This window comes from Catharus ustulatus, chromosome 2 (assembly GCF_009819885.2).
Source record: "Catharus ustulatus isolate bCatUst1 chromosome 2, bCatUst1.pri.v2, whole genome shotgun sequence".
Taxonomy (NCBI): Eukaryota; Metazoa; Chordata; class Aves; order Passeriformes; family Turdidae; genus Catharus; species Catharus ustulatus.
In genome coordinates, this window is record NC_046222.1 from 123,399,457 (window position 1) to 123,426,756 (window position 27,300).

The window sequence follows — 27,300 nt, forward strand, 5'->3', positions numbered from 1 at the left end:
GCTTTTAATACAGATACACTGCATCAGGCTTTGTAATTAGCATTAATTGTTTTATAACCAACAGAATTTTATTGAAATTTTAGTGTCTTGAATTCTCCAAGAAGGATGAGAAGTCTTGAAACAGCATCCAGCTGACTGGGAAGCTTGGAGAACCTCAAATTGTTGGATTATGTAGGATCCTGAACTCCTGTCTCACCTATCAATAATCCTGGGGATGCTTTACATTCTTACAAAGGTTGTGGGCAGCCAGAAATGTGATGGGAATTTGGGGAAGTCCTAAAGAAGCTTAATGAGTCTGGTTTGGTTTTTTTTTTTGTTCTTCCTAGAAATTTGAAGAAGAATTTCCTCCTGGTATCTTGCCCAGTTGCATGGGGACTGCCACTTCTTCTTTCTCATTTCTCAATTAATTTCTGCACTCTCCCAGCCAAAATCCTCCTCAGATGGGATGAACCAGCACATTTTTTAGGCTGGGACTATCCAGTCCCTGCTGGGTGGTGATCACCACCAGCTGCATCACATCTTTGAAGGAAAGGAACATCTTCAGCAGAGGCAGAAATTTTGCAGCATTTTTGCTATTTGCTTTTAAAAAGGTGATAACCTTGTCCAGAGAACTGAAGTGGTCAAATTAAATTCTTGCAGAAATCAAATTCTTGGCTCTTGAGGTTTGTTTGACCCATTCTGGTGCCCAAGTGTTTCATCTCCTGCCATGGCAGTGAAATGTTGGTGCTGCTGGATTTGGGGTTGCAAAAGGAGAGATTTGAGCTTCAGGACTCAGAGTCCTTCTGCAGGGAAATCTTGCCTGGTGCTGTGACATGCCAGAACCTTCCAGTTTTTGCCAGCCCCTTCCCACTTCCTTGAAAATGTTTGGCTTTTTGCCCTCTGCTGCCCTTGGTTTTGCTGTTGGCCACGTGGCTTCTGGGTTGTCTCTGCCCCTTTTGCTTTCAGTTCCTGTGGAAAAGAACTGTGTCCTGTGGAGGGGTGGATGTCACCTCTCTGTGGTTTCCTTGCTCTGAGGGTTGGGGTTTCTGCTGACAGGCTGAGCTCAGGAGGACTCTGCTGGAGCTGCAGCCCAGGCAGGAAAGGTTCTGCTGATCTCCTCCAGTTTCTGCTCCCTTCTCAGAATTCCAGAGCTTGGAAAAACCCTCCCAGCCCCATCCCCACCTTGTCCCCAGCCCAGAGCACTGAGTGCCACCTCCAGCCCTTCCTTGGGCACTCCAAACCTCCCTGGGCAGCCCCTTCCAGTTCTTTTCCATGAAGAAATTTCTCCAGATAACATTTGTCACCCCTGGAAACATAAATCAATTCTTTGGGCTGACAAGGGGAAAAGGAAGGTATTAACTCCTTATTTTCTTTAAATTGATAATTGATGGATTAATCTCCTGGGTGTGATGCTACATCATGTCTAGGTAAGCCTGGAGAAGACAGAAATTCTTTCTGGTATCTCTGTGTTTTAACAGATAAAAAGAGATTTTCTGTCTCCTTCCCTCTGTCCCCAGCTTACCCCCCTTGCCCTGTAGGTGTTTGGAGTTTTGGGAGGAACAGTGGATGCAAATCAGTTCCTTATTCCTGCTGGAGTGCTGGGGACTGGCTCTTGGCAAAGAGAACCAGCCAAGTGTGAATGTCACAGGCAGTGGCATGAAGTGGCTCGGGGAGGGTGAAGCAGATTCTGAAAAAATCCATTTTTTCTTGCTTTGCAAGGCTGGAGCTCCTCTTGTGTCACTGATTTCTGCTGTGTCCTTCTGTGCCTGCTCCCTCTGCTTCATTTGTGACTTGGTGGGACACTGGAGTAGGTGCATTTGCTTGGGATGAGGGAGGAAAATGGTTTAAAACCCCCAAAAATGACAACTAAAGTGATGTCCTGCTCTGGCAGTGCCCTTGAGCTCCAGTTGGCCTCACATCTCTCCAGCTTCTACTCTGTAATTGTCCCCTGTACATCCCATTTCTGGCTGGCAAACCCAGTGAGTTCTCTCTGTCTCTTGCTCTGGGGTTACTTATTTCTCTCATGTCTCCCTCAGCAGTTGTGTAGAAAAGAATCCAGAAGAATTTATGCTGGAACAAACTGCTTTTTTTGTGCTGCTGCAGTAAAACAAAGAGCAGAGCTGGAGTGATTCCTGACCAAAACAAAAGTTCCTTACGTGTTCATAACAACTCCTTTGAGTGAGTGACTTGATCCTTGCACCTCAAATTGGATTTTTTTGGTGGTGGTGGTTTATAGAGCTGGCTCCTGAGTTCTGCAATCCAGCAGGAGGTTGATGTGGTGATCCTTTCCTTGAGTTCAGCAGCCCAAGTTATTTATTGGATGCTCCAGGCCAACTCCTGTCTGTCCCAGGGGGGTTCCTGGCACATTGCTCTGCCCCAGCTCCTGGTTTTCAGGGAAAAGCCTGGAACTGCTGCCCTGGATGCTGAGGGCTCTGTTGAGCAGCTGCCAAGGATAGCCCCTGCTTCCTCAAGGGCATGTGCTACATAATTTATGTATCACTTACTCCATGAAGAGCCTCAGTGCTCCTTTTTTGTGTTCTGGAGTGCTGCAGTAAATGGAACAAAGCTTTTCTTCTTTTTTTTTTTTTTTTTTTTTTTTTCCTGAGGCTGCCTTGTGTTCAGTGTGGAGCAGTGGACAGGTAGGAGCTCACTGTGAGGAGTCTGAAAAACAAACTCATGGTACAGACCCCACTCAAGGCACCAGACCTCTGTTATTTATTAATTTTTCTGTGGCACAGTTAATATTTTCCATGATCCTGGCAATCCAGGCACATTTCTTGCACACAACAGAGCTGTTCAGTAGGTGAAGTGCTGCAGGGCTGAGTTCAAATACTCCTGCTTGAAGGTGGAGAGGGAAAATGTTGTTTCCAAGAAATAAACTGAAAACTATTTGGAAACACTTAATTTGCTAACAGTGGACACTCCTGTGGACATCTCCATCCCCAAATTAACCCTTAAAACATCAGGATTGGTGAGGAAAAAAGGAAAGTCAGCTCAGAAACTCCAATCTGCCCAAAAGCCGACGGAGCTGAGAAGGAATCGCGGCTTCAGAGCTGGAGCAGTTGGACTCTGGCATGTTTTAAACACCCATTTTATTAGAAAAGCACTCTGGAGAAAGTTTTCCTTTAGAGCAATCCTACAAATTTCTCCTCAAAATCCCACCCTGGGTCTGCTTCACATTATGAAATCTCTCTTCAGGGACTTGCTTGGGATTTTTTTTTCCCTTAAGGAACAGGCTGGGTGTTGGAGAGACATATGCATTGTTTCACCAGAGCTGCAGCCTCTATTTCCAGACAAGAGGGAAGCACATTGTTCTGTGTCTTTGATATGATCCAGCCAGAAAACAGCCTCAGGGAAGAAAATTCCCAGTCCTTGGCAGCAGCACTGTCTTTCTGCCTTTTTTATTTTTTTATTTTTTCCCCCTCCCTCTGTCAGTGCCACAATGTTCACTGTTCTAATAACTCAGGATTAAACTCACATGGGGCATCTCAAAAGTCCTTTGTAAGACTTGAGGTCAGAACTTGCTGAAAGTTCAGAGGGACGAGTCTCATTTTCCTAATGAAGAAAAGTTCCAGGGTTATTTTGGAATTAGGTCTAAGAAACTGGTACAAGAAGCTACTTCAGTGCTGTAATTTAGTGACAGTGCAGCAAATTTGTGGTGGCTGCTGAAAACTTTCCACCTCCCAGCTGAGGCAAACAGCCCTGCAAAAAAACCCTCAGGTGTTGGTGACAAAAGGGCAGGGTTCAGCTCTCTGAATTTTGATTATTTCAGGTGCATGGGCTGGCTGTATGTTCCTGTGGAAAACGCTCCAGGAACTTCACATTTTGTTTATTTGGGTTGGAATGAGCCCCTTGGAGCTGAAGTGACTTAATTGAGGAATGTCACAATTTATTTGAGGGCAGCTGCATCTAATACTGACACACTTGTCAGAGAGTCTGGATCCTGGAATTACACAAGGTTTGGATTCCCAGGGACCTTAAAGCCCATCCAGTGCCACCCCCAGGGCAGGGACAACTTCCATTATCCCAACCAGCCTGGCCTTGGACACTCCCAGGGATCCAGGGGCAGCTTCCTGTTAATATCCTGGTTATAGAAACACTCTGAGTACTTCTGGTGTCAAATGAAATTCATTTTAACAGATACTTCTGTGATTTTTCCATATTGCTCTATAGGGTATTTGTGACAAGTGACTGATGAACCTGCAGGGAAGATGGTGGGGGGTGAACTCAAGTTAAAATCAAGCATTTTTTAATAATGAGAAGGACAACAGAACATTAAAAATATTAATTATTACCATTTCCTTATCTGGTGTTCTGTATAGCAGATTTTCTTTTTGTCATATCTCAGTAAAATCTCTTCTTCCCTTTCCCTTCAAATATTTATAATTTTGGTATAAACATAATGCAGTTGAAAAATTAGCTGAATATAGCAAAAGACACAACACTATTAAAGTGTTGCTCCAAAGTGCTTCAAACTAAGAATAGTCCATTAAACTTGGCTCTGGTTGCGTCATCTGATGTGAAGTGTTTATAATTTTGGGTTGGATTAAGCTATTAGACCATTTAACTACTCCTGTATTTGCGGGTGGGGAGAAATGTGAATTCTTCTGTGGAAGAATTGAAAATACATCTGTGGTTTGAGGCTTCTGAGGAATGATAAATTTAGCCCAGTGCTGTAATCAGTCAGTTTTGTGCCATGGCTCCTTAGTCTCTCATTATTGGCTGTAATTCCAGCAGAAGGAATATCTCTATTCTCAAGTGGGTTTGTGGTGCTGGGGGGGGAACCCTTTTTATTTTTTTTCTTATTATTTTTCTTCTGAAAACCAGCTGGACCATACAAATGATACAATGGTGGATTTCTCCTTAAGGCTGAACTTGTGGCTTGCTGGGAGCTATTTTTAAAATCCATGAGGAGTTGCACGTTTTTACCTCAGCACCGTTGCTGCCTTCAACGCAACGTGTGCATTTTCAACCTTAACTCTCTTGGAATTTGAAATGATTTTATTGACCCTTTAAACAAACCCAATATATGGCAGGGGTGCTAAACAAGAAACCAACCAAATATTAGGATATGCTATCAGGCTGTTTGTATTAATCATTAATTAATGGGGAAATGGGAGCTTCAGCCTCGTGCCAGAGACTGAACTGGAAGGGGATGCCTGGAGCTGATGCTTGTAGGACTTGTGAGAGTTTATGGCCAGAAAAAAGAGCCAGTGTTGGTTTTCTTGTGCCTTTACCAGTGGGTGGGAAGGAGGAGTGGAACAGGAGACCCTGTTCTCACCTTCTGTAATAATCTCATTATTGCTACTGAAGGTTTGTGTTCTGATCTTTGGAGTAAACCTGTTCTTGGCTTTGCTCTTCCGTAGGACATGGAAGAATCCCATGCCCAGCTCTCTCTAATCCCATGAGGAGCCTTTGGGTTGGTAGAGGGTGGGCAGGGCTGGCACAGGGTGCCCAGAGCAGCTGTGGCTGCCCCTGGATCCCTGGAATGTTCAGTTCCAGGTTGGACACTGGGGCTGGAGCAGCCTGGGACAGTGGGAGGTGTCCCTGCCATGGCTGGGCTTTAAGGTCCCTTCCAGCCCAAACCATTCCATGGTTCTGTGGTACCTCCCAAGGCATCAACAGGAGATGGGAGCTCATCCCAAATCCAGGAGGGAGCCACCATGCAGCTCCTCAGTGCCCCTTCCTCTGCCACCAAGGCTCCTCCACTCCCAGAGCTTCAGTCCTGCTTGCCCAAGTGAGTTTTGTTTCCTGACGTGTTTGGGAGCTGTCAGGTTGGGATTGGGAATTTGGGAAGAGTGTGACAGGGAAAGCTTTGCCTCCATACCTTCCACCTGTCCATGCTGGGATGGGAAGGGAATTTCCTGGCATCCTTCAGCTGTGAGTGCTGCCAGAACCCACCCAGTGTTGTTCCTGAACCTCTGGTGCTCCCACCAAACCCCAGGTGTGGGTATCCTTTGGGTATCCATGGGATGGCAGGTGGAGTTTTGCTTCTGCCACTTCCTGGAATGGAATGTTTTCTCCCCTTGGATCTCATGGATATGTATGGAGAGTGGAAAGTAACCCTGTACCCCAGACAGGAGCAAGCTCACCTCAAAACCTGCAGAGTAACCTTGATTCTCCAGCTGATTTGAAATGGATGTTGATTTTTGTCAGCGCTGTGACCTCACTTTGATTTTTCTAGCAGCCAGCTGTTGTCTCAAGTGCATTCCTGTGGTGCCAGGATCTCCCAGGATTTGGGGGAATGCAGTGCAGGAAATGCTGAGCCAGGTTTGGGCTCCATAGCCATTGGGATTTAACTTTATTTTCCTAAGATTGCTTGAAAGAGGAAGATGTGGTTAGTGGCTTGAGAAGGAGACTTGTGAGACACTGGAGTAAAGAAAAAGAAAATGTATTTCTGTTGCTTGCCATGTTCTGGGGAATTTGGGGCACTCAATCCTCCCGAATCGCTGCGTCTCTGAAGGTACCTGTAACCACTGAAGTCGACTTGTAAAAGGCTTTTACCACTTAGCCCTACCAATACTGAATGATGTCTTTTATGGATTGCAGGAAATATAAAAGGGGGAAAAATCTGTGGTGTTCAGTGATTTGTTTGACTACACTTCAAATTTTTTCTCATTACTTCGTGAAATTCCTCTCTAATTCAATCTTTGTCTTTTGTCTTTGCTGCCTTGCAGGGTTGGTACAGTAGGCCTCACTAAACTTAGCTGCAACTAAGAATTTCTCCTACATCAACTGAGTTAAGGCTGATGCTCTTGTGGAATGTGGATTAAAAGTGCGTGCTAAGTTCCCAAATTTGAGAAGCGGAGAAAAGTAAATGTACCACTGCCACCAGCATCAGGACAGCAAACCAAGGGACAAAGAATTTGACCCGCTGTGTTGATTTTGGTTAAAACTGGTTAAGAGACGTTGGCTGGGGGGCGAGAAGTGGACGTCAGCGAAGGCTTTTTGGTTACAAAATGAGGGCTGCTTTGGAGCCAGCAGACATTGCCATTGTGGCGCTGTACTTCGTGCTTGTAATGTGCATAGGTTTCTTTGCCATGTGGAAAAGCAATCGGAGCACCGTGAGTGGCTACTTTTTGGCAGGGCGTTCTATGACCTGGGTAGCTATCGGGGCCTCGTTGTTTGTGAGCAATATTGGAAGTGAACATTTCATTGGGCTCGCAGGATCTGGAGCGGCGAGCGGATTCGCCGTAGGCGCGTGGGAGTTCAACGCCTTAATGCTTTTGCAGCTTTTGGGATGGGTCTTCGTGCCAGTCTACATCCGGTCGGGAGTGTACACCATGCCCGAATACTTGTCCAAGCGGTTCGGAGGGCATAGGATTCAAATCTATTTTGCAGCGTTGTCTCTAATCCTTTATATCTTCACCAAACTCTCAGTTGACTTGTATTCAGGGGCGCTTTTTATCCAAGAGTCGCTAGGGTGGAACCTGTACCTGTCGGTGATCCTGCTGATCGGAATGACGGCGCTGCTGACGGTGACCGGAGGGCTGGTGGCCGTCATCTACACGGACACCCTGCAGGCGCTGCTTATGATCGTCGGCGCCCTCACGCTCATGATCATAAGCCTCATGAAGGTCGGCGGGTTCGAAGAGGTGAAAAGGAGGTACATGCTGGCCTCACCCAACATCACCTCCATCCTCCTGACCTACAACATCTCCAACACCAACTCCTGCAACGTCAGTCCAAAGCCCGACTCGCTGAAAATGCTGCGCGAGCCGACGGACGAGGACATTCCCTGGCCCGGCTTCCTGCTGGGACAGACCCCGGCCTCGGTGTGGTACTGGTGCGCCGACCAAGTCATAGTGCAGAGAGTTCTGGCCGCCAAAAACATCGCTCACGCCAAGGGCTCCACCCTCATGGCCGGCTTCCTGAAGCTGCTGCCCATGTTCATCATCGTGGTGCCGGGGATGATCTCCCGCATCCTGTTTGTGGACGACATCGCCTGCATCAACCCCGAGCACTGCTTCCAGGTGTGCGGGAGCAGGGCCGGCTGCTCCAACATCGCCTACCCGCGCCTGGTGATGAACCTGGTGCCCGTGGGGCTGCGCGGGCTCATGATGGCCGTCATGATCGCCGCCCTCATGAGCGACCTGGACTCCATCTTCAACAGCGCCAGCACCATCTTCACGCTCGACGTCTACAAACTGCTGCGCAAGAGCGCGACCTCCCGCGAGCTGATGATCGTGGGCAGGGTGTTCGTGGCCTTCATGGTGGCCATCAGCATCGCCTGGGTGCCCATCATCGTGGAGATGCAGGGCGGGCAGATGTACCTGTACATCCAGGAGGTGGCCGATTACCTGACCCCGCCCGTGGCCGCCCTGTTCCTCATGGCCATCTTCTGGAAGCGCTGCAACGAGCAGGGCGCTTTCTACGGCGGCATGGCCGGCTTCGTGCTGGGCGCCATCCGCCTGGTGCTGGCCTTCCTGTACCGCGCCCCGGAGTGCGACCAGCCGGACACCAGGCCCGGCTTCATCAAGAACATCCATTACATGTACGTGGCCACGGCGCTGTTCTGGATCACGGGCGCGGTGACGGTGGTGGTGAGCCTGCTGACGCCGCCGCCCACCAAGGAGCAGGTGAGGACCACCACGTTCTGGGCGCTGCGGAAGCGCGGCGCGCCGGAGAGCGCCGGCAAGGCCGAGCTGTACCAGGCGCGCGAGAAGAGCGTCCTCAAGTGCAACGAGAACGCCAACCACATCATCCCCAACGGGAAGTCGGAGGAGAACATTAAAAACGTCAAGCCCGAGGACATCAACCTGCTGGTGACGTGCAGGGAGGACAGCAACCCGGTGATCTCGGTGAGCCACTCCGAGGTGGAGACGCCCGTGGATTGTTATTCCAACGGACAGGCCGCCCTGATGGGGGAGAAAAAGCACGAGGAGGAGGAGGAGGGGACTGACGACAAGGCGAGACATTTGAAATTCATAGATTGGTTCTGTGGCTTTAAAAGTAAAAACATAAACAAGAGAGTGGTTCGGGAGGTCGAGGAAGAGACTGTTTGTTTACAAATGCTGGAAGAGACTCCAAAAGTTAAACTATTACTAAATACTGGACTGGTCTGTGTCTGTTCAATTGGAATCTTCATGTTTGTCTACTTCTCTTTGTGAGTGAATAGTGAACTTTTAAGGGTATGGCTTAAACATACAGAAGTTGATACAGGTCTCTGGAGATTTTTGGTTTTTCTTTTCTTTTCAAACAACATAACCACAACCCAGGCATTGTTTACGCTATAATTGTGAGATCAACTCAGCTTTAGCCTATTTCGAGACCATTTGAGATGTGTTGTCCTCCCTCTGCTGAAAGCAGAACCTGTCCTGTGGTGGCTTTTTCTTTTTTCCCCTTTTGTGTTTGTTTTATTTTATTGTTTTTTTCCATTTGCAGCACTAACCTTTTGTTTTTCTGTGTATAAATATACCAAAGGCAGGCAGGTGGCTGTGTTTGAAGTCAGGCAGTTACAGCTCAGTCAGCGTTAAGTGAAGATAACAGGTAATCAGTTACCAGAGTGTAAAATCTGAGTGATTAAAGCTCTATCAAAAGATTTCTAAATGCAGAGCTGTGATGCACATTTATAAAATAACTGTATTACCTTGGCCAACTTAGCACTTTTTAATTGCACTCACTGCTGTTTTTTTCTTCTCTCTTTTTTTCAGTTTCTCATTTTTCTTCTGGCAACAACAGGAAGCTGTTTTGTCTCATTTTATAGCACTTAAAACATGATAGCTCTTAGCAGCTTTCTGCCTTTTTTCTTTTTATACTGTGTAAGGAAATTTTTGTCTTTTGATTTTTATCCACTGTAAATTCCATTACAGAGAAGTTTCTGTATTAAAAAAAGAGAAAAAACTAAAACACAAATAAGCCTGGAGATGACAAACTGTCAATGGAGGAGGAGGAAAAAGAAATATTCTTTCTGTGGGGTTTGTAGCATATTGAAATTGAAGAACCCCAGAATTTTTAGGGTGGGTTTGGGATGTCCCTGGGCAGCTCTTCCAGGGCTCTGCCACCTCTGTGAAAAGAAATTTTTCCTCAGGTTTAGGTGGAGTTTGTTGAGTTTCAGTAAATGGCCAAAAAGACCCATTCAGCCTCTGAACCTTCAGGACATTGTAAGGATTAGCTTCTTTTTGGGGAAAAATCTGTTTGTAGGTTCTTCAGCATGGGGAAGTAGAAACATGAGGCTTTGCACGTCCTGATAAACTGTTTTTTCACCCTGCAGAAGGGTTTTCCTCTGCTGTGTCTGGGAGGAGTCCCTGGTGCTGCAGGGGAGAACAGCTGGGAAGGCAAGGAAGAGGAGATGGGAGAGGGAGGTGAAAGTGCTCCTTGTTTTCCAGAGTCCTTTTGCCCCACGGCTTCTCCCACTTCCCCTTCCACCCTGTCAAACTTCCTTTGGGGTTTTTTTGTGTTTTCTGAGGAATCCCAGAATCCCTGAGCTTGGAGAAGCCCTCCCTGGTTATGAATTCCAGCTGTGCCACATTCCTTGGACATCCCTTCCCATGAGTGACCTTTGTGTGGAGAAATTCCCTCCTTCCCTCCCTCCCTCCCTCCCTCCTCAGAGGATCCAGAGGGATTTGCTGTCAGGAGATGTTCAGCCACGATCTGTGTCGCCAATTGAGGTCTGTCCTGTCCTCAGGATTTTTCCAAAAACCTCAATTCCTCCCTGGCACTCAGTGTTTGTAGGTCTGCAGATGCTGAGGATGTTTCCTGCTGCAGGATGGGTGTCCATGCAGGGATGGGCAGTTCCCAGGTTGGTGTTCTCATCCTTCCCTCTCCAGCACACAGTGGTCATATCCAGGCTTTGCATGGAAAGAATTCCTCCAGCTGTCTTTGCTCCTGAGCTCATTCAGGAGAGAATGAACCAAAGTGGGGCTGAGGGACCATTCAGTTCAGGGTCCAGCTATGTTTCCTTGGCACACAGACAAGAACCTGTGGGGGAAACCCATTGTGCAGAGATGAAATTTGGGTCAATCCTGCCTTTGACTGCTGGAGAAAGTTTGCTTTTCCAGCCGTGCCATCCACGTGGCTTTTAGCAGATCATTTACAGCACATTATCAGATAAAAGGATTCACTTCTATTTTTAGGGTGTTTTTGTTTGTTTTGGTGGTGTTTTTATATCCATTAAATCTCATTCATTCCAAAACTTTGACCAGAGGCTGAGCTGCCCCGCTTTTCTCCACTTGGTTTAGTTGTTGCTGCTGGGAAGTAGAACTACTCCAAAGTGGAAAACTCGGGAGTGTCGTTGCAATATTTGTAGAGAGGAATCACCATACCTAGTGCTGATGTGGCTACCAATGGGACAAGACACATTTTGTTGTGATTTAAAATCCTATTTAAGGGTGTGTGAAATTATCTCAAGTTGCTTCATGAATGGGCTGAGCTGTGATGTAAAAACGTAGAGAATTGTTTCCGCGAAGGCTAAAATAGTTCAGGGCAACGTTGTGAGATGAACAACAACTTGTAGAGGGTAAAGCTAATTCTCAGCCCACCACTCTCCTCTTGCAGAGGCAGCAGTGGGCTGGCCAGGCTGCTCCTGCTGCCCCTGGACGTGCAGCTTTGCCACCGCCTGGCGAGCCAGGTGAGCTCAGGGACCCTTTGGCTCCATCGCCGTCGCTGTTCCCCTGTGCCTTACGCGGGGCAGCCGAGCTGGAGGAGGCGCTGCCAGCGCTTCCCCCTGCTCCTTCCAGCCCTCCCTGACCCTCTGCTCCTCACAGGGGACACTGGGAGCCGGTGTCCCATCCGTGGGGACAGCTCCTTGGCCGTGGAAGGGACTGCGGTCCCCCAGCAATGCACTGCGGAGCCCCAGGCGCTCCAGCTCCCATCCATTCCCCCTCCCTTTGCTGAGCTAACGAGCTGCCACGTTAATCACACTGCTAATTGGCAGGCAGGAGCATCATGGATTATTAATCTGCCTCTTATTAATCTGCCTCCCCCTCCCCTCACCCCATCTTTGCACCTGTTGTGAAGCTTTGAAGCGAATTCTTCCTCCAGTGCTTTTTCTCTCCAGGTGTTGGGTGTGCTGCTCTCCAGCCTCGCTGTGCCATAGAGCTCCTGGAAGTTGCTGATGTTCTTTGCTGCATAAAACCACTCAATAAAAGGCCTTTCTTAATCAATAAAGAGATTTCTGAGGTTCCAAGCAAGCTACCTTGTGTAGGAGAAGGGATTTTTTTTTTTATAGCGTAAACAAGGCTTTGCTGGGGGGGGGGAAGTTGATGAATTTGGGGTGAAAAACCCATTTTTTGGTCCAGCAGAACCACAGAGTGTTTCCCACCATGGATTTTGTTGCCTGGCCTCCTCCCCCTGGGTGGGGCTGGTTGTGCTTCTGTCTTGCAGCAATGGGTTTTTTATTTATTATTGCCTTGAGCTTAGGATGACAAGTCTTGGAAAACTGAGTTTGGAATGACAGCTTTTTTTTTTTTCTTCTTGTTACTTCCCTTAACTTATTTTTTTTCTGGTAAGATATTTGAATTTTGCTCCTGGAAGTGGTAGAAGCCTTTTATTTAAAAAAGAGAATAAAATAAAATAAAAAAGAAGAGGCTTCTTGAGAGTTTCATAGTACATTTTGGGAGACTGTTTTTATTTAAGTTTTTTTAAATGGCTGATTTGATGCTATTCTCTGCCAAAGTTTAGAGGCTTTTTTGTTGTTTAATTATTTTTTTTTTAAAATATTTTTTCCTATTTAGCTTTTAGGGAAAGGAAACAGTGCAAGATTGTAAGAAATAAAGATGGCCTTCAGTATATTCCTTATATTGTGTATTTTTTACTTCTCCACTTGTGTGTTCCCTGATCCCAGAAGGGCCAAGATGAGACTTCTGATGAGAGTCATGAGCCCTGTAACCGAGCAGAGAAAAGGATTTATTTCCACAAGGTTACAGTGGAGGGGCCAGAGCCACCCAGGGAGCTCTGCCAGCACTTAAAAGATGCTTACAACTTTAAAACAGCTTTATTTTTTTTATATATCTATTTTTTTAAATCCTGAGATAGAGGAGGTGTTGGGAATTGCTCCCTTTGGGAGAACAGGAGACATGGAAGAAGCTGGAGTTGCCAAGCTCCAGCTTTCTCAAGGAAATCTTTGGATTTAGCATGTACAGAGAAGCAAAATTACTCATCTGTTAATTTGGTATTCTGTATGTTCTGTGCCCTTAAATGTAATTGTTTTGAAAATAAAACTAACCTTGTTATGTGATGTTAAAAGCAGACTTCTGTGCAATGTTTTAATTTTTTTTTTTGTTTTTTTTTAAAGAAAATGTTTGTATATAATTAAATGGTTTAATGTGCTTTAATTGGCCTAAGGTAAAGAGTAGTCCTAGAATGTAAAACATACATAATTAGAATTTCTGATTTCACTGTGAGATCTCTGAACTCTTGGGGTTTTTTTTGGGTTTTTTTTTTGCAAAGCGGTTTTGTTTTGTTTACAAAACACTTTCTCTTTGATTTCTTTCCTGGTGTTGGTTTCAAGGCATTTGCTTCACTTCTGTTCCAATCTTGAACTCATGGTATAGTGACATCTGGTGACACTTGGCATTCTCAGTTCCACTGTGTAAAGTCAGAACACTTTGAGCAAAACCGGCGGTGAAATGACAATTCTGTGTCTAGGAGTACACGCTTTTCAAATGAGGTGGTTATAAAAATAGTTGCTGTGCAAAATGTTAGTAGTCTTCTTCAAGAAGAAAGCAAAATTTTCTAATCTCACTCGAGCAGTCTCTTCATTCATCATCTTCTTTTTTAAAGCACAGTGTCAAAGTGATGCTGCTTTACCTTGTATCTCTGAGAAAAAATGTTTTTTTAGATATCTGTGAAGTATTTTTTGGGTTTTGTTGCTGTTGTATTTTTCTGCAGATTTTATATAAAATACCAGTTAATGAACTGCCTTTTTTCTGTTGGTTTTTTTTTTTAAACTCTCTAAAATACATTTCAGACCAAAACCAAATGATATCATATAGCATTTGAAACCTGCCTTTTTCCTTGTCCCTTGGTTGTTTTTTTGGAAAAAAGCCAAATGGGCATGTAGATAAGATCTCTATAATGGATCCAGGTCTCTTTTGGTAAAGTGTTATTTAAAGGTCTGTTAAGATCTTATAAGACAATATACTGAAAAAAAAAAAAAAACCTTTACTGTAGTAGGAATATAGATTTAGAAGTGTTAATGAGATTAATACAGCTTAATTATATTGTAAGTTGCTACTGTCCTTAATGACAAGCTTTTTGTCATAGAAACGATGTATGATAAATTAATTTTGGTCTAGTGTATAGAATTATCATATTGCTATCAATCTTTGAAGTAAATCTGATGCAAAATTTTCATAGTTAGCATTGCTGGCCCTGTGTATACTGTTCTTTGTATACTGTATGCATATTATTTTGCCTCCTGCATTAGTCTTCAAACTAAAAACTCTTATTAGAGAGTATTTGGATACTTTCAGACTGTGTTTCTTGCAGTTTACATTCCTTTACCATGGCATTTTGTCCTGTCTCAAAGTATTGTATGGAAATGTTTCAAACTTCTGTACAAAGTTTCAATAAAAATAGAGAAAAACAAAACAAAAAAAAAAACCAAACACCAAACCGACCAACCCAGCAGAACAGAGATTTGTGGAGCTGTTTTGGAGTATTTTACTTTGAGTATTCCCTGCGTCCCTCTAGGGAAAAATGATTCCAGAGGCAAAGCCAAACTGGGTTCTTTAAATTGCAAGTTCAGGATCTCAAATCCTGAGTTTGGTTTTGGGAGATGGGACTGGGGTGGGCTCAGGGCACAAAACTGGAATGAACCCCCCTTTAGCCAAGGAATCCGCTCGGATATTGTGCAAAATTCCATTTATTTCTTTTTATTTTATCTTCAAATATCCTGTTCAGCTGCTGCTGAAGCAGTTCTTGAGTGGGACCAGCACCCTCTTATTGATTCTGGAGTTCAAACATCAGCACATTGTGTGAGCAGAGCCCTGAATCTCCCACTGCCTTCTCCTCATCCCTGTCCCCCCCTTACTCAGGAATCGAGGTGGGAATTGTGGATTCCTTGTCCAGTGTTGGTGGCTCAGCAAGGACAGGGCCAGGCCTGGTGTTAAATTTGGGGTTCACATTCCTTTGGAGATGGAGTGTTAGCAAAACCTGTGGCAAGGCTGCAGAGAAAATGAATTAACCCCAATTTTTCATTTCTTCTCTTCTTTTGCTGCTGTGCTGTAAAGGAAAAATGGAAGTTTTGCTGTTGTTTGTTTCAAGGGGAGGGTAAGAAACTTTTTTAAAGAGGAAACTTTGGATTTGGGATGAAAAAAATCAGCATTTTCCTGCCTTACAAACTTGGTGTGGATTTGTGATTTCCAGGAGGGAGCGTTTCCATGAGTTAACTATTAATTAACTGGTTCTGTAATTAGTTTATGAGGTGTTTGCTCAGTGAGCTGCTTTCCAGGTCAGTGATTCCCAAAGAGGTTCAAGCAGCCTCTTTGTCACCAGCTGGTTCTGTTTGTGTTGGCCAAGCCTCACTGCCCAGTTTCCTGCTTTTTTGGGATTTCTGGGGCTTGGCCCAGGTGGGTTCTGGGCAGGATTGGTGTGGAAAATCCCACGGAGGTGCTGCCAGTGAGGATTTTATCCTGCAGGGAATTCATTCCCCTCCTGGGATGGGGCTGCCCCAGTTTCCCTGGGATGTTCTGGTGCTGGGAAAGGGAACAGGAGGTTTCACCTCTGGGCATTCTCTCTCCACTTTAATCAGGTTGTACTCAGGGATTTGCTTTTGGGTGTTTTGGGTTTTGTTTTTGAGGTGTTGGTGGAGTGGTAGAAGATAATTCAGGTTATGATGTTTGTAACCCTCTGTCAGCAGTGATTTTTAATATTTACCTGGCCCCCGTTGGTGAGGCAGCTTTTTGTATCCCAAGATTGATCTGACAGAATTTGAGCAAGGAATTGGTGAGATCCCCTCTTCACTTGGTGAAAACTTTGTGATTTCCACCCTAAACCTTCTGCTGCAGAGCCAAGGATGCTCTGCAAAAGTGAGACCACAGCTGTGCTCCTCAAAATGTGCTGGGGAAGGTTTTTTATTGACTGAGGGAGCTGGGAAGGGGCTCAGCCTGGAGAAAAGGAGGCTCAGGGGGGACAGCAGCAGCAATTTCCCCATGGAAAGGGAGCTCAGGGATTGGCACTGCCCAGGGAGGTTTGCAGTGCCCATCCCTGCAGGTGGCACCTGGAGGTGGCACTCAGGGTGACAAGGTGGGGACAGCTGGGAATGGATGACCTGGGGGGGATTTTCCAGCCCCAGGGATTCCAGAATTCTCTAATTCTGGGAAATTGGACCCCAAGTGACCATGGGGACATCCCAGCCCCAGTCTATTAAACAGGAATAAGGGGGGATGCTCCCTCCATGTCTTTTTTTTGTTTCAATTTCATTATTTTTCCTTTCCACTCTTAATGAACAAAGTAAACTTGATGCAATATTTTCACATCATGGCAGGAACACAGCTTGGAGTTCTGGGGGAGCTCTTTTGGAGCAAGTTTCTGATAAGGAGAATTTTGCAGTGTTACATTGAAGCCCTGATTAGAATGTATTGTGGTCAGAAGATTTGGAGTTTCTGGAGTTTTAAGGAAGGTGTTTAATTAATTCTGAGTTTTAAGTGATTCTGAGTTGGTTCTGCCTGGAAGGTTGAGGACTCCCCTTCCCTGACAGTGCCCAAGGTTGGACATTGGGGCTGGGACACCCTGGGACAGTGGGAGGTGTCCCTGCCATGGCAGGGGTGGGATGGGTGATCCCTAAAATCCCTCCCAACCCAAACCCCTCTGTGATGTTGTGGCCAATTGTCTCTTTAACAGTTTCTAGTAATAAACCATTGAAATGACCCTGAATTATGGAGGATTTGGTTGCTGTTTATTTCAGATTTAAAAGGCACCTTTATAGGCTTCTTTGTAGAAATTCTCAAGACTTTCAGCTCTGTAAAATGAATTAATATCAGTGTTGGAATTGATGTTTTAATTTAGCTGTGAGTTGGTATTTATAGAGTACTTATATTCCTTAGATTTTAGTTTAATTTCTTCTATAATTTCCTTTGATCTTAAAAGTTGAGTTTAAATTTAAAAAGATCCATCATAGACTTTAGATTCTTTGAAGAAGAAAGGTGGATTTGGGAACAGAAGAGTTCAAGCATCACTTTGAGTTTTAAAAGTTTCTTCTGCTTCAGGGTCTGTGGGCTTCATATTCACTTCTGGTTCTTTGCTTACACACCATTCAAATGCTAATTAAATTCTGTTTTGAGGAAGGAGTGTTAATTTTAATTCAGCAGTAATTTTGATCACTTCCCCCCCAGGAGCCTGCTGTAACTTTCTGTTTGCCATTTCTGGAGTAGCCTCTCCTGCTTTTGTGTTCACTCAGTGTGGGATGGGAACATGGAAAGGTTGTCATGGCCAGGAGCACCTGAGACAGAAACCTCTGTCCCTGCACCCAGCTGGCCCTGGATTGATCCAAGTCTGGGACTCTAGGACAAGAAAGGTGTGGAAATGTTGGAATGAGTCCAGAGGAGGCCATGGAGCTGCTCCTCTGCTCTGGAGCCAGGCTGGGACACCTGGGGGTGACACCTGGGCAGGAGAAGCTCCAGGGAGAGCTCAGAGCCCTGCCAGGGCCTGAAGGGGCTCCAGGAGAGCTGAGAGGGACTGGGGACAAGGGAGGGAGGGACAGCACACAGGGAATGGCTTCTGTAGGGTTTGATGGGATATTGGGAATTAGGAATTGTTCCCTGGGATGGAATTGCCAGAGCAGCTGTGGCTGCCCCTGGATCCCTGGAATGTTCAGTTCCAGGTTGGACACTGGGACAGTGGGAGGTGTCCCTGCCATGGTGGGGTGGCTCTGGGTGGGATTTGAGGTCCCTCCCCAGCCCTGAACTTCCAGGCAGCTTTTGGGAGTCCTCCCATTTCATGGCTCAGTTCCCAGCACAGCCCATTTTCCCCAGGGGTTCAGCACAGCTCCCACATCTTCTGTTTCCCTGGAACGCTGCATTTACCTGGATTTTGACCTTTCCTGAGTGCCCTGAGTGGTTGGACCTGACCTGGGGCTGCTGCTCTGGGTTGTTGATGCTTTTACAGTAGTTGCAGAGTTCTTTATAATTTTCACTAATAATTTCTGATGTTATAGTAAATGACAGCAAGGAGATGGTTTTTCCCCTTAGTTTTGCTGCTTGGAATTGCAGTTTCCTTCTAAAGGTGGATTTTTCCTTCTTTGATTTCCACCTCAGTGAATAATCCCAGACCAACCTTTTGTAACTGCTGAGCAACCAAAAACAGACATAATTTTATCCTGCTGTTACTGCACTGAAGGGATAATTGGGATGGAATTATTCCTGCTCATAATTTGGGATGTGCCCACTGACTTTAAATGTTTCCTGTTGGACTGAGCAAGTGGCCAGAAGAATTTGAGAACTGTCCTAGCCCTAAAAGTACTGAGGATTTGGTGTTTGCTTCCTTTTCTCTCTCCAAAAGACTCTTCTTGGAGGAGCTTTTGGTGGTTGGCAAAGCTTTTTTATTGTCAATGCTGGATTTTCTGTCCCTTGGACTTTTCTTAGGAGAATGAGATGGAAAAAGGAGCAGTGGAGCTGAGTCCTTTCACCCAGCTCTGCTTCCAGGTGGGTGGCTCCTCATTTTTTAGGAGGCACCAACATTCCAAAGGCTTTGTTTCCACCTTTGCTGTGTCTCTTGGAGCTTCATGGCTAATGAATTCCCATTTTTTTTTGCAGTTCCCCTTTCTTTAGACCCTTGCTGGTTGCCAGATGGGTCCTGTGGGACAGACAGAACCCATGGGAGCACTTTTATTCCCTCTGGCACACAACATCCCCTCAGGACAAGGTGCTTGGTGCTGCTTTGGTGTTTCTTTTGGGATATTTGTGGCTTTAATCCTGGGGGGAAGGGATGGGGCAGCCCAGCTCTGCATGGAACAGCTCCTGGGTGGGGTTGTGCTGAAGCTGACACACCCCTGAGGAGAGAGGAGAGGCCAGAAATCACAGAATTGCTGAGCTTGGAGATGACATTTAGGATGATCCAGTCCAGCCATGGACCAGCCCCAGTGCTGTGCTCACCTTGAAACCACATCCCCAGAGCCACATTTCTGGGACACATGCAGGGATGGGCACTGCAAACCTCCCTGGGCACTTCCAATCCCTGAGCTCCCTTTCCATGGGGAAATTGCTGCTGCTGTCCCCCCTGAGCCTCCTTTTCTCCAGGCTGAGCCCCTTCCCAGCTCCCTCAGCCCCTCCTGGGGCTCCAGCCCCTTCCCCAGCTCCGTTCCCTGCCCTGGACACGCTCCAGCCCCTCCAGGGCTCTCCTGCAGGAGCCAGGACTGGACAAAGTGCTCAGGGTGTCCCCTCAGCTGTGGCAGGTGTGACACCAGGGGCTGTGTTTGGCTTGGTGGCAACTCTGGAGTTCACAGATTCCTTCTGGGCAGGTCTGAGATAGGTGGAGGAGTGGGGAATTTGGATCTGTAGACAAAAATCCTTTGGTTCCTTCTTCCAGGGCCTTCAGTCCCTGTCTGTCCCTGTCTGTCCCTGCTGTCCCTGTCTGTGTGTCCCTGTGTGTGTCCCTGTGTGCAGGGAGGGCAGAGCAGGGCCCAGGCTCTGCTCCATCCCACTGTCCCATTGTCCAGGGGCTGAGCCCAGCAATTCCCCTGCACAGGAGGCACAAACTCCTGCCCTGGGCAGGGACCAGAGAGGGGCTGGAGTCTCCTCCCTGGATATTCCAGAATATCCACAGAGCTGTGCCTGTGCCCTGGGGTGATCCCAGCTGAGCCCTGGGATCCAGCCTGAGCCCTCCCAGGGTTCTGCACCTTCCCAGCACAAGGGGACAGCCTGTGACACTGCTGTGGCCAGGTCACTGCCCCAGCTCCAGGGGCAGAGCTGGAATGGCTCTGGTTTGCACTGGGGGCAGGAGGGGTGTCCAGAGCTGCAATTCCAACCCATCCAGCTCCTGGAGCTCTGCCCTGTCCCCTCTGCAGCAGCAGCAGCTCCATTGGCTCCTCTTCCCTCCCCAGGGCTCTGGGACTGGAATTGGAGCTGGGATCTGGGACTGGAATTAGAGCTGGGATCTGGGACTGGAATTAGAGCTGGGATCTGGGTCTGGAATTAGAGCTGGGATCTGGGACTGGAATTAGAGCTGGAATATGGGACTGGAATTAGAGCTGGGATCTGGGACTGGAATTAGAGCTGGAATATGGGACTGGAATCAGAACTGGGCTCTGGGACTGGAATTAGAGCTGGAATATGGGACTGGAATTAGAGCTGGGATCTGGGACTGGAATTAGTGCTGGGCTCTGGGATCTGGAATTAGAGCTGGGATCTGGGACTGGAATTAGAGCTGGGCTCTGGAATTAGAGCTGGGATCTGGGACTGGAATTAGAGCTGGGATCTGGGACTGGAGTTAGTGCTGGGCTCTGGAATTAGAGCTGGGATCTGGGACTAGAATTAATGCTGGCTGTTCAGGAAAAAATGTTGTGGCTCCTGAGCTGGGAGCCAGGCAGGCCCATTTCCTCTGTCCCAAGTGGGCTGGCTCTGAGGCAAACCAAGGAACCTGTGTCTGTGGATCTCTTGGTTAGCAGAGTTCAGCTTATTTTTAGTTTGGGCGATGGCTTTAGGCAAGCCAGGATAAACCATGGCAATTTTGGGAGAGGGAGAATGAGAGGGATTATAGTGACAAGCTCTCCAACCCAACAATTAGTTGATGTTTTCAGAGTATGGCCACAAGTGGGGATGGTTGCACATTTTACAATCCTGAATGTAGAAATCTGTGGCTTTCTTTTCTTGTTCCTTCTCTCTGGTTTTGTTTTTAAATACATGGGGCTCCAAGCTTTGGCTTCCTTGTGTTTAGAAATTGCACCTCAGCTTGGCCTTGCAGCCACTCAGGGAATGTGCTGATCCCTGGGCATGTGGAAAAGAGACAAAAAGCTTCTGTGTCATTTGGGGGGTGAGGGATGGAGGGCAGGCAGTTTACCCAACAGTATTTTATTTAATTTAATTTGGATCTGCATGGAGGTTGGGAAGGGTCTGTCAGGGGGGACCTCAGTGCTCTCCACAGCTCCCTGAAATGGGGACAGAGCTCCAGCAGCTTTGGACAGTGCTGCAGGGACACACAGGGGTTGTTGGGGTGTGGAGCTGGGTCAGTGATCCCTGTGGGTCCCTTCCAGCCCTGCACATCCCATGGTTCCCTTAAGAGTCACACACTGCAGTGTAAATAACAACAGAAATAATTCTGTGCTAATGGTTGTCTCCATATCAAGCCATGGATTTGTGTTTTCCCCACACTGTTCACTTTAAATATTAATGAACAACAACAGTGCAAGGACCCCAAAACTGCTCCAAATCCATCATTTCCCTTTGCTAGGAATACTGACTGTGCCAGGCTCAGACCAAGTGATTCCAGGTGAGTCAAACCCATGAACTCATTTCCTTTAGATTTGGAAATGGCAGGAAAACAAAACTTCTCTCCCTAATGCTTCCACTTTGTCTCCTTGGCTTGCAGCACCACGTGCAAGCACAGCTGTCCTTTCTCCCACATAACAGCAGCAGAATTTCTATCCATTTCTCACTTTTCTTCCCTTTTTTCCCCAGCCTGAGACAGCTGCCGTGCTCAGACGCACCGTTGAGGCTCTGCTGGAGAGAGGAGCCATTGTCAGGAGCCTGGAGAACCTGGGGGAGAGAGCTCTGCCTTACAAAATCTCCAAGCACAAGGAGCGCCACAAGAGAGGGGGGTACGTGGTGCTGCCTTTTCCTTCCTCCCTGCTGCTGAAAATGCACAGCAGCAACAAGCCCTGGGTGTTCCTGGGGTTTTTTGGGGTTCAGGGGGGATCTGGGAGCTGTTGGGGGGGGGGTGTGTGTCCTGCTTGGAGTGTTCTGTGTGTTTTATTCTGAGTGGTGTCACTTTTGTGTTGCTTTTCAATCGTATTTTTTGTAGTCCCAGGCCTGCAGAACTTTCCCCAACATAAACAATGTTATTATTTTTTTTTAAATAACTATTTTTAGGCAGTTTGCTGATAAAAGCTGAACTTTGTCTGCTGGTTGGCAGGATGGGTTCCTTTCCTCCAATGTTCATTATCAATTATCAAGTTTAGGTGCCCTGTAAGACTTGGTTGTGTTTCTGACACGGTTTTTGGGTTTGATAAAATCCAGAATCATGGAGTGGTTTGGGCTGGGAGGGATTTTAAAGCTCATCTTCCACCCCATCCATGGCAGGGACACCTCCCACTGTCCCAATGTCCAACCTGGAACTGAACATCCCAGGGATCCAGGGACAGCCACAGCTGCTCTGGCAATTCCATCCCAGGGAACAATTCCTGATTCCCAATATCCCATCAAACCCTACAGAAGCCATTCCCTGTGTGCTGTCCCTCCCTCCCTTGTCCCCAGTCCCTCTCAGCTCTCCTGGATCCCTTCAGGCCCTGGCAGGGCTCTGAGCTCTCCCTGGAGCTTCTCCTGCCCAGGTGTCACCCCCAGGTGTCCCAGCCCCTCACTTCAGGATGTTTAAGGGACTCCTGAGTTTTATGGAAACATGAGAAATGGGACTGAACCCTGGGCTGCTGTGAAATCCTTCTGGGATCAGCCCTCCAGGGGTGATTCCTGCTCTCATTCCCTCTTCTGAGCACCTTGTGGTGCTCCTGCCAGCTGGGCATGCTGAGAGCTGCCAGGGGAAGGGAATGCCCAGCACACTCCTGTTCCATCAGCTGGGCAGGAGGAACTTGAGGGACACATCAGAGCCCTTGCAGAACCTTCAGGGACACCAGAAAAACAAGGAAAGGGGACTTTTCTCCAAAAAAATATAGTGACAGACAGGGGGATGGGTTCCCACTGCCAGAGTGGGTGCTGAGGAGGAATTCCTCCCTGGAGAAATGGCTTCTCTTCATCTCTTCTCCAAAGTCCTGGAGATGCTGGTTCCTGTCTTCTGTTGAAGAACCAAAAGCCAAAATCTGTCATCTAACCTCTTCACTAGAGCACCCAAAATGAGTGGAATTTCATCCCTCTGCCTCAAATCCCCACTGGCACAAGGAGAGAAGCACCAGCTCCTTGCTCTGCCCTTGCAAAAGGCTTTAATGTTTGTAAAATGCATCTGCTCTGACAGCAGGATGAGGTAATCACTAATTCTGTCTTGAGACAAGAATTTCTCAGCTCCCATGGGCATGCAACAGGATTTCATCCTACATTGCAAAATTGGCAGGGTCAAGGCATGGTTGTAGAAAAATATAATCCATATGGAGCAGGAGAGCAAAACAGGCAGAGGGGCAGTGCCTGAAGTGGGGTCAGGGATTGGGTTGGGTTGGGAGGGACCTCAAATCCCACCCAGAGCCACCCCAGCATGGCAGGGACACCTCCCACTGTCCCAGCCCCAGTGTCCAACCTGGAACTGAACATTCCAGGGATCCAGGGGCAGCCACAGCTGCCAAATCTTCTCCTGGAAGAATCCTCACCATCCCCTGCAGCTGCTGATCCTCCAGGGGAAGTGGCAGAAGGAGAACAAAAATGTGGGGACAGTCCCTGCAGGAACTGGTCACCAACCCTGCACCTTGGGGACACCTTGGCAAAGCCCAGGGAGAATCCCAAACCAATGGAGCCCTTGGGAAAACACTCCTGGCTCAGCATCCAGGAGTTCTGGGCTGGGCACCTGTAAAACCCAGTTTGGTGGGGATGGGGCTCTTTTCTCATGGAGGAGCCTCTTGCCAGATGTTTCTGGGATGTTTCTGTGGGGATTTTCTTTTCACTAATTCATGTAAGAATCAGAAATACTGGGGTGCAAAACCCTCAACCAATGGTGCCTGACACACCCTGAGCCCAGCTTTGTTAAGACACACTCAGAGCTGAATTAGAACTGAATTTAAGGGTGGCAGAGCAGGTCAGGATTGCTCAAGTCAGTTCCAAATCATGCTCCATCCTCTTTCCAGATCTCCCAGACAGAAATGTCCCATCTGCTCTGGTGCTCTCTGCTCAGGGAATGTTGTGGTGCCAAGGTCGTTCCCATGGAATGACAAACCCTGATTGTCCTTGGGAATTTGGGGACTGAAAGGATCTGATGAGTGAGGGTCAGTTGTACCTCAGGGCACCCTCTAACCCTGGCTCAGGGCTGGTTCTGCCTTCCTGTACCATGGAATTACACAATGGTTGGGGTTGGGAGGGATTTTAGGGATCATCAGAGCCACCCCTGCCATGGGGACACCTCCCACTGTCCCAGTCCCAGTGTCCAACCTGGAACTGAACATCCCAGGGCATTGCAGCCTGCAGGCAGGAAAGCATCAGATCAAATCCTCCTCCTCTCCTCCTCCACCTCCCAGGTCAGATATTCCCAAATATTTCTGGGGTTCCTGCCCTGCCCTGGGATCTGTCCCTGGCTGTGACACCTCATAGATTCCCTGGTTTGTTGAGAGGAGAAAGGATTCAGAGGTGCTGCAGGAAATGTTTCTGTGCCTTTCTTTGGGATCTCAGATTCCACAGCAGTGGCAGCATCTGGGAATTCCAGGGGTTGGATTCCAGGAGATTTTCCTGTGGAATTTGCAGCTCCATGGACAGGCAGTGTGGATTGCATGCAGTATTTTATATGAGAAAATAAAAGATTCAGGAAATCAAACATTATCCATCAATAGTCAGCTTTTGAGCCACCTTATAAAATCAGCCAGTTTACAGCAGCTGTAAAAAATCTTTTTTTTTTCTTTTTTTTTTTTTTAATAGGACAAAGTTAAAAAGAAAATAAACAACTTTTCCATACAGCTCCCTAAGCTCCTGGAATGAAATCCTGGAATCTTTTCTCCCTCCCAGCCAATTTCTGATTTTCCTGTGTCCCTTTTGGAGCAGGAGTGGGACACTGGGTAATCCAGAATATTTCACTTCTCCTTAGTCTTGGCTTATTCTGAATTAATTCAAAAGGCTCCTGTGAGAATTCAGATGAGTGTCTGGGGAAGCATCTTGAATCTTCCAAAGCTTTGACTTTTTTTGCTTGTTGGAGGTTTTAATATTTTTAAATTTATTTCTTTTTTAAATTGTTCTGACTCTTAGAGCTTTAACTGATTTATTTTCCTGTAGCATGTAGTTAGTTGGAGATTTGGGATGGACACTCAATCCATTATTTCCTTGGACTTTCTGGCTGGTGAATTATATGAAAATTAATCAAATATAATTATATAAAAATGAATGGAATGGGGGCTTGGACTAAGCTGGGCTGGTGGAATGATCTGGAACTTCCCTCCCAACCCAAACCATTCCATGATTTTCAGGGCAAAGCTTGTGCAGGTCTTGGTGGTGATTTTAGAGATAGGGAAAAAGTCAAAGTAGAAAATACAAATTCATAAATCAGCAGGAGGGATGGTTTGTCCTTAAAAAAGGGATTTATTTTTTTTTCCTGAGTTCTGGAGTGCTCCAGCATCATCTGGGATATTGTGGATATAAAGTGGATATAAAGTGCATTACAGGGATGTTACAAACTGAACAATATCCAAGAGACTTCACAGAGAAAAGGGATTTTCTGGCACTTGTGTGTAAAACAGGTTTCCCCCAGCTGTCACTGGCAGGAGCAGTTTTATTCTCCTCAACACCTCAGATCCCACCAACAATGAATTATTCCCTCTCAGGAAGTTCTGCTCATTGAGGAGCTGTTAAAATTTATTTTTTTTTTCCTCTTGAATGCATCACTCTGGGCATCCTCCTCCTTTTGTTTTATTTTTTTGGAACACCTAATATTGACAATTTTTGCCTGTAGGTCATTATGAAAATTCAGTTTTGGGAATTATGTGGATTCATCTAAAGAATCAAACTTTTCAATCCCTGATTTACTGATCTTTAAACTGAAGCAGCCACTCATTCACATCTATTTTATTCACAGTGGAACAGGAATATTTTGGGGTTTAAGTATTTCAGAGAATGCTTTGAAATTGTAACAATTAATCCTGTGGGTGAATAAAATGTGACAAGGACCAGGTTCCAGGTATAGAAATTTAGGGCTGTGAAAAACCAGGGGAAGAAATGTATTTAAATAAACATTCCCAACCTTTCTCTCCTGCTGGGCACCAGATTTGTGCCAAGCATTTCTTGTGCTCGCCACCACTTGTTATTAATGAGCTGCCCTGAAATTGCTTTGAAGGTGCTTGGTGATTTTTTTGGTCCCAGGGGATGTTTGTGCCTGGCACAAACAAAACCAAACTGATTTAAATGAGGTGTGTGCCAGCTTTTGAATTGAAGGAATGTTCAACTCTGCCCCTGTTTGAGGTGCTCCAGAAGCACAAATCCTCTCCAGGCTGGGGCTGCCTGAGGACAGCAGAGCAGCTTTGCTCAGGGCTAAAAAAAAAAAAAAAAAAAAAAGAAAAAAAAATTAGGATTCACACATTGCAGATCAGGAATTTGAAATCTCAGGAGCTGGGATGGGGGTTGGAGGTGAAACTTGGAATACTGGGGGTTGGAATTTGAGTTTTTAGTGCTTTTTAGCCCCCATCCAATGTTGTTTCCATTCTTATTTTATTTTTTTCTGGACCAAAGCCTGCTCAGGGTTTGGGAACTGATGGAGCACCTTGCCCTTGGTTTGGGATCTGTGGGATTCCCTCTGTTCAACCTGCCTGGAACAGGGGAGTGTTTTACACCTCCCTCCCCACATTTCTATCATTTCATTCACTTTTATTTACTGAGCTGCACATTTGGGAGTGTCCCAGGCCAGGTTGGATGGGTTTGGACAGTGGGAGGGATGAGTTTCAATTCCCTTCCAACCCAAACCATTCCATGATTTATGAGTTCTCCAACAAAACTCTGATTCTTCATCACAATTTCCATGTTCCATTTGCCAGTTTTCCACTGCCTTGCTGGTCTTTTTCTTGCTTTCAGATTTGATTTTGAAAAGATGGCAATTTTCTTTTGCTGTTTGCTTGCTTTGCCTCTTCATCTTTTTGTTTTCTCTTCACTCTCAGTTGTCTCCTCAGCCCCCGTGTTCTCTGAAATAGCAAACCCAGGGCTTGCTTTTGTTCTTGTGGAATTGCATTTTGGGAATTTATCAGGAGCTACCACCAGGAATTGCATTTGGGGAGTTCATCAGGAATTAATTATCATCCAGTCTGGGGAGTTGATCAGGAATTGTCATCCAAAAATTGCATTTTGGGGAATTCATCAGGAATTATCATCCAGGAATTGCATTTGGGGAATTTATCAAGAATTATCATCCAAATTGGGGAGTTTACCAGGAATTATGATCCAGGAATTGCTTTTGGGGAATTTATCAAGAATTATCATCCAAACTGGGGAGTTTACCAGGAATTATCATCCAGGAATTGCATTTGGGGAGTTCATCAGGAATTAATTATCATCCAATCTGGGGAGTTTACCAGGAATTATCATCCAGTTTTGGGGCATTTATCAG

General features: G+C 46.4%; 2 protein-coding genes across 2 annotated transcripts in view; both read left to right on the forward strand.

Annotated features, from left to right (window-relative positions):
- The window catches only part of SLC5A3 (solute carrier family 5 member 3), a 20,420-nt gene extending 5,892 nt beyond the window's left edge, over window positions 1–14,528 (forward strand). The window contains exon 2 of the mRNA XM_033051395.1: window positions 6,657–14,528. Within this exon, the coding sequence (XP_032907286.1) occupies window positions 6,939–9,089 (2,151 nt within the window). The 5' untranslated portion in view covers window positions 6,657–6,938 and the 3' untranslated portion in view covers window positions 9,090–14,528. The remainder of the gene's footprint in view (window positions 1–6,656) is intronic.
- The window catches only part of MRPS6 (mitochondrial ribosomal protein S6), a 41,140-nt gene that overhangs the window by 5,879 nt on the left and 7,961 nt on the right, over window positions 1–27,300 (forward strand). Inside the window, exon 2 of the mRNA XM_033051397.2 lies at window positions 21,534–21,673. Coding sequence (XP_032907288.1) covers window positions 21,534–21,673 — 140 coding nt within the window. The remainder of the gene's footprint in view (window positions 1–21,533; window positions 21,674–27,300) is intronic.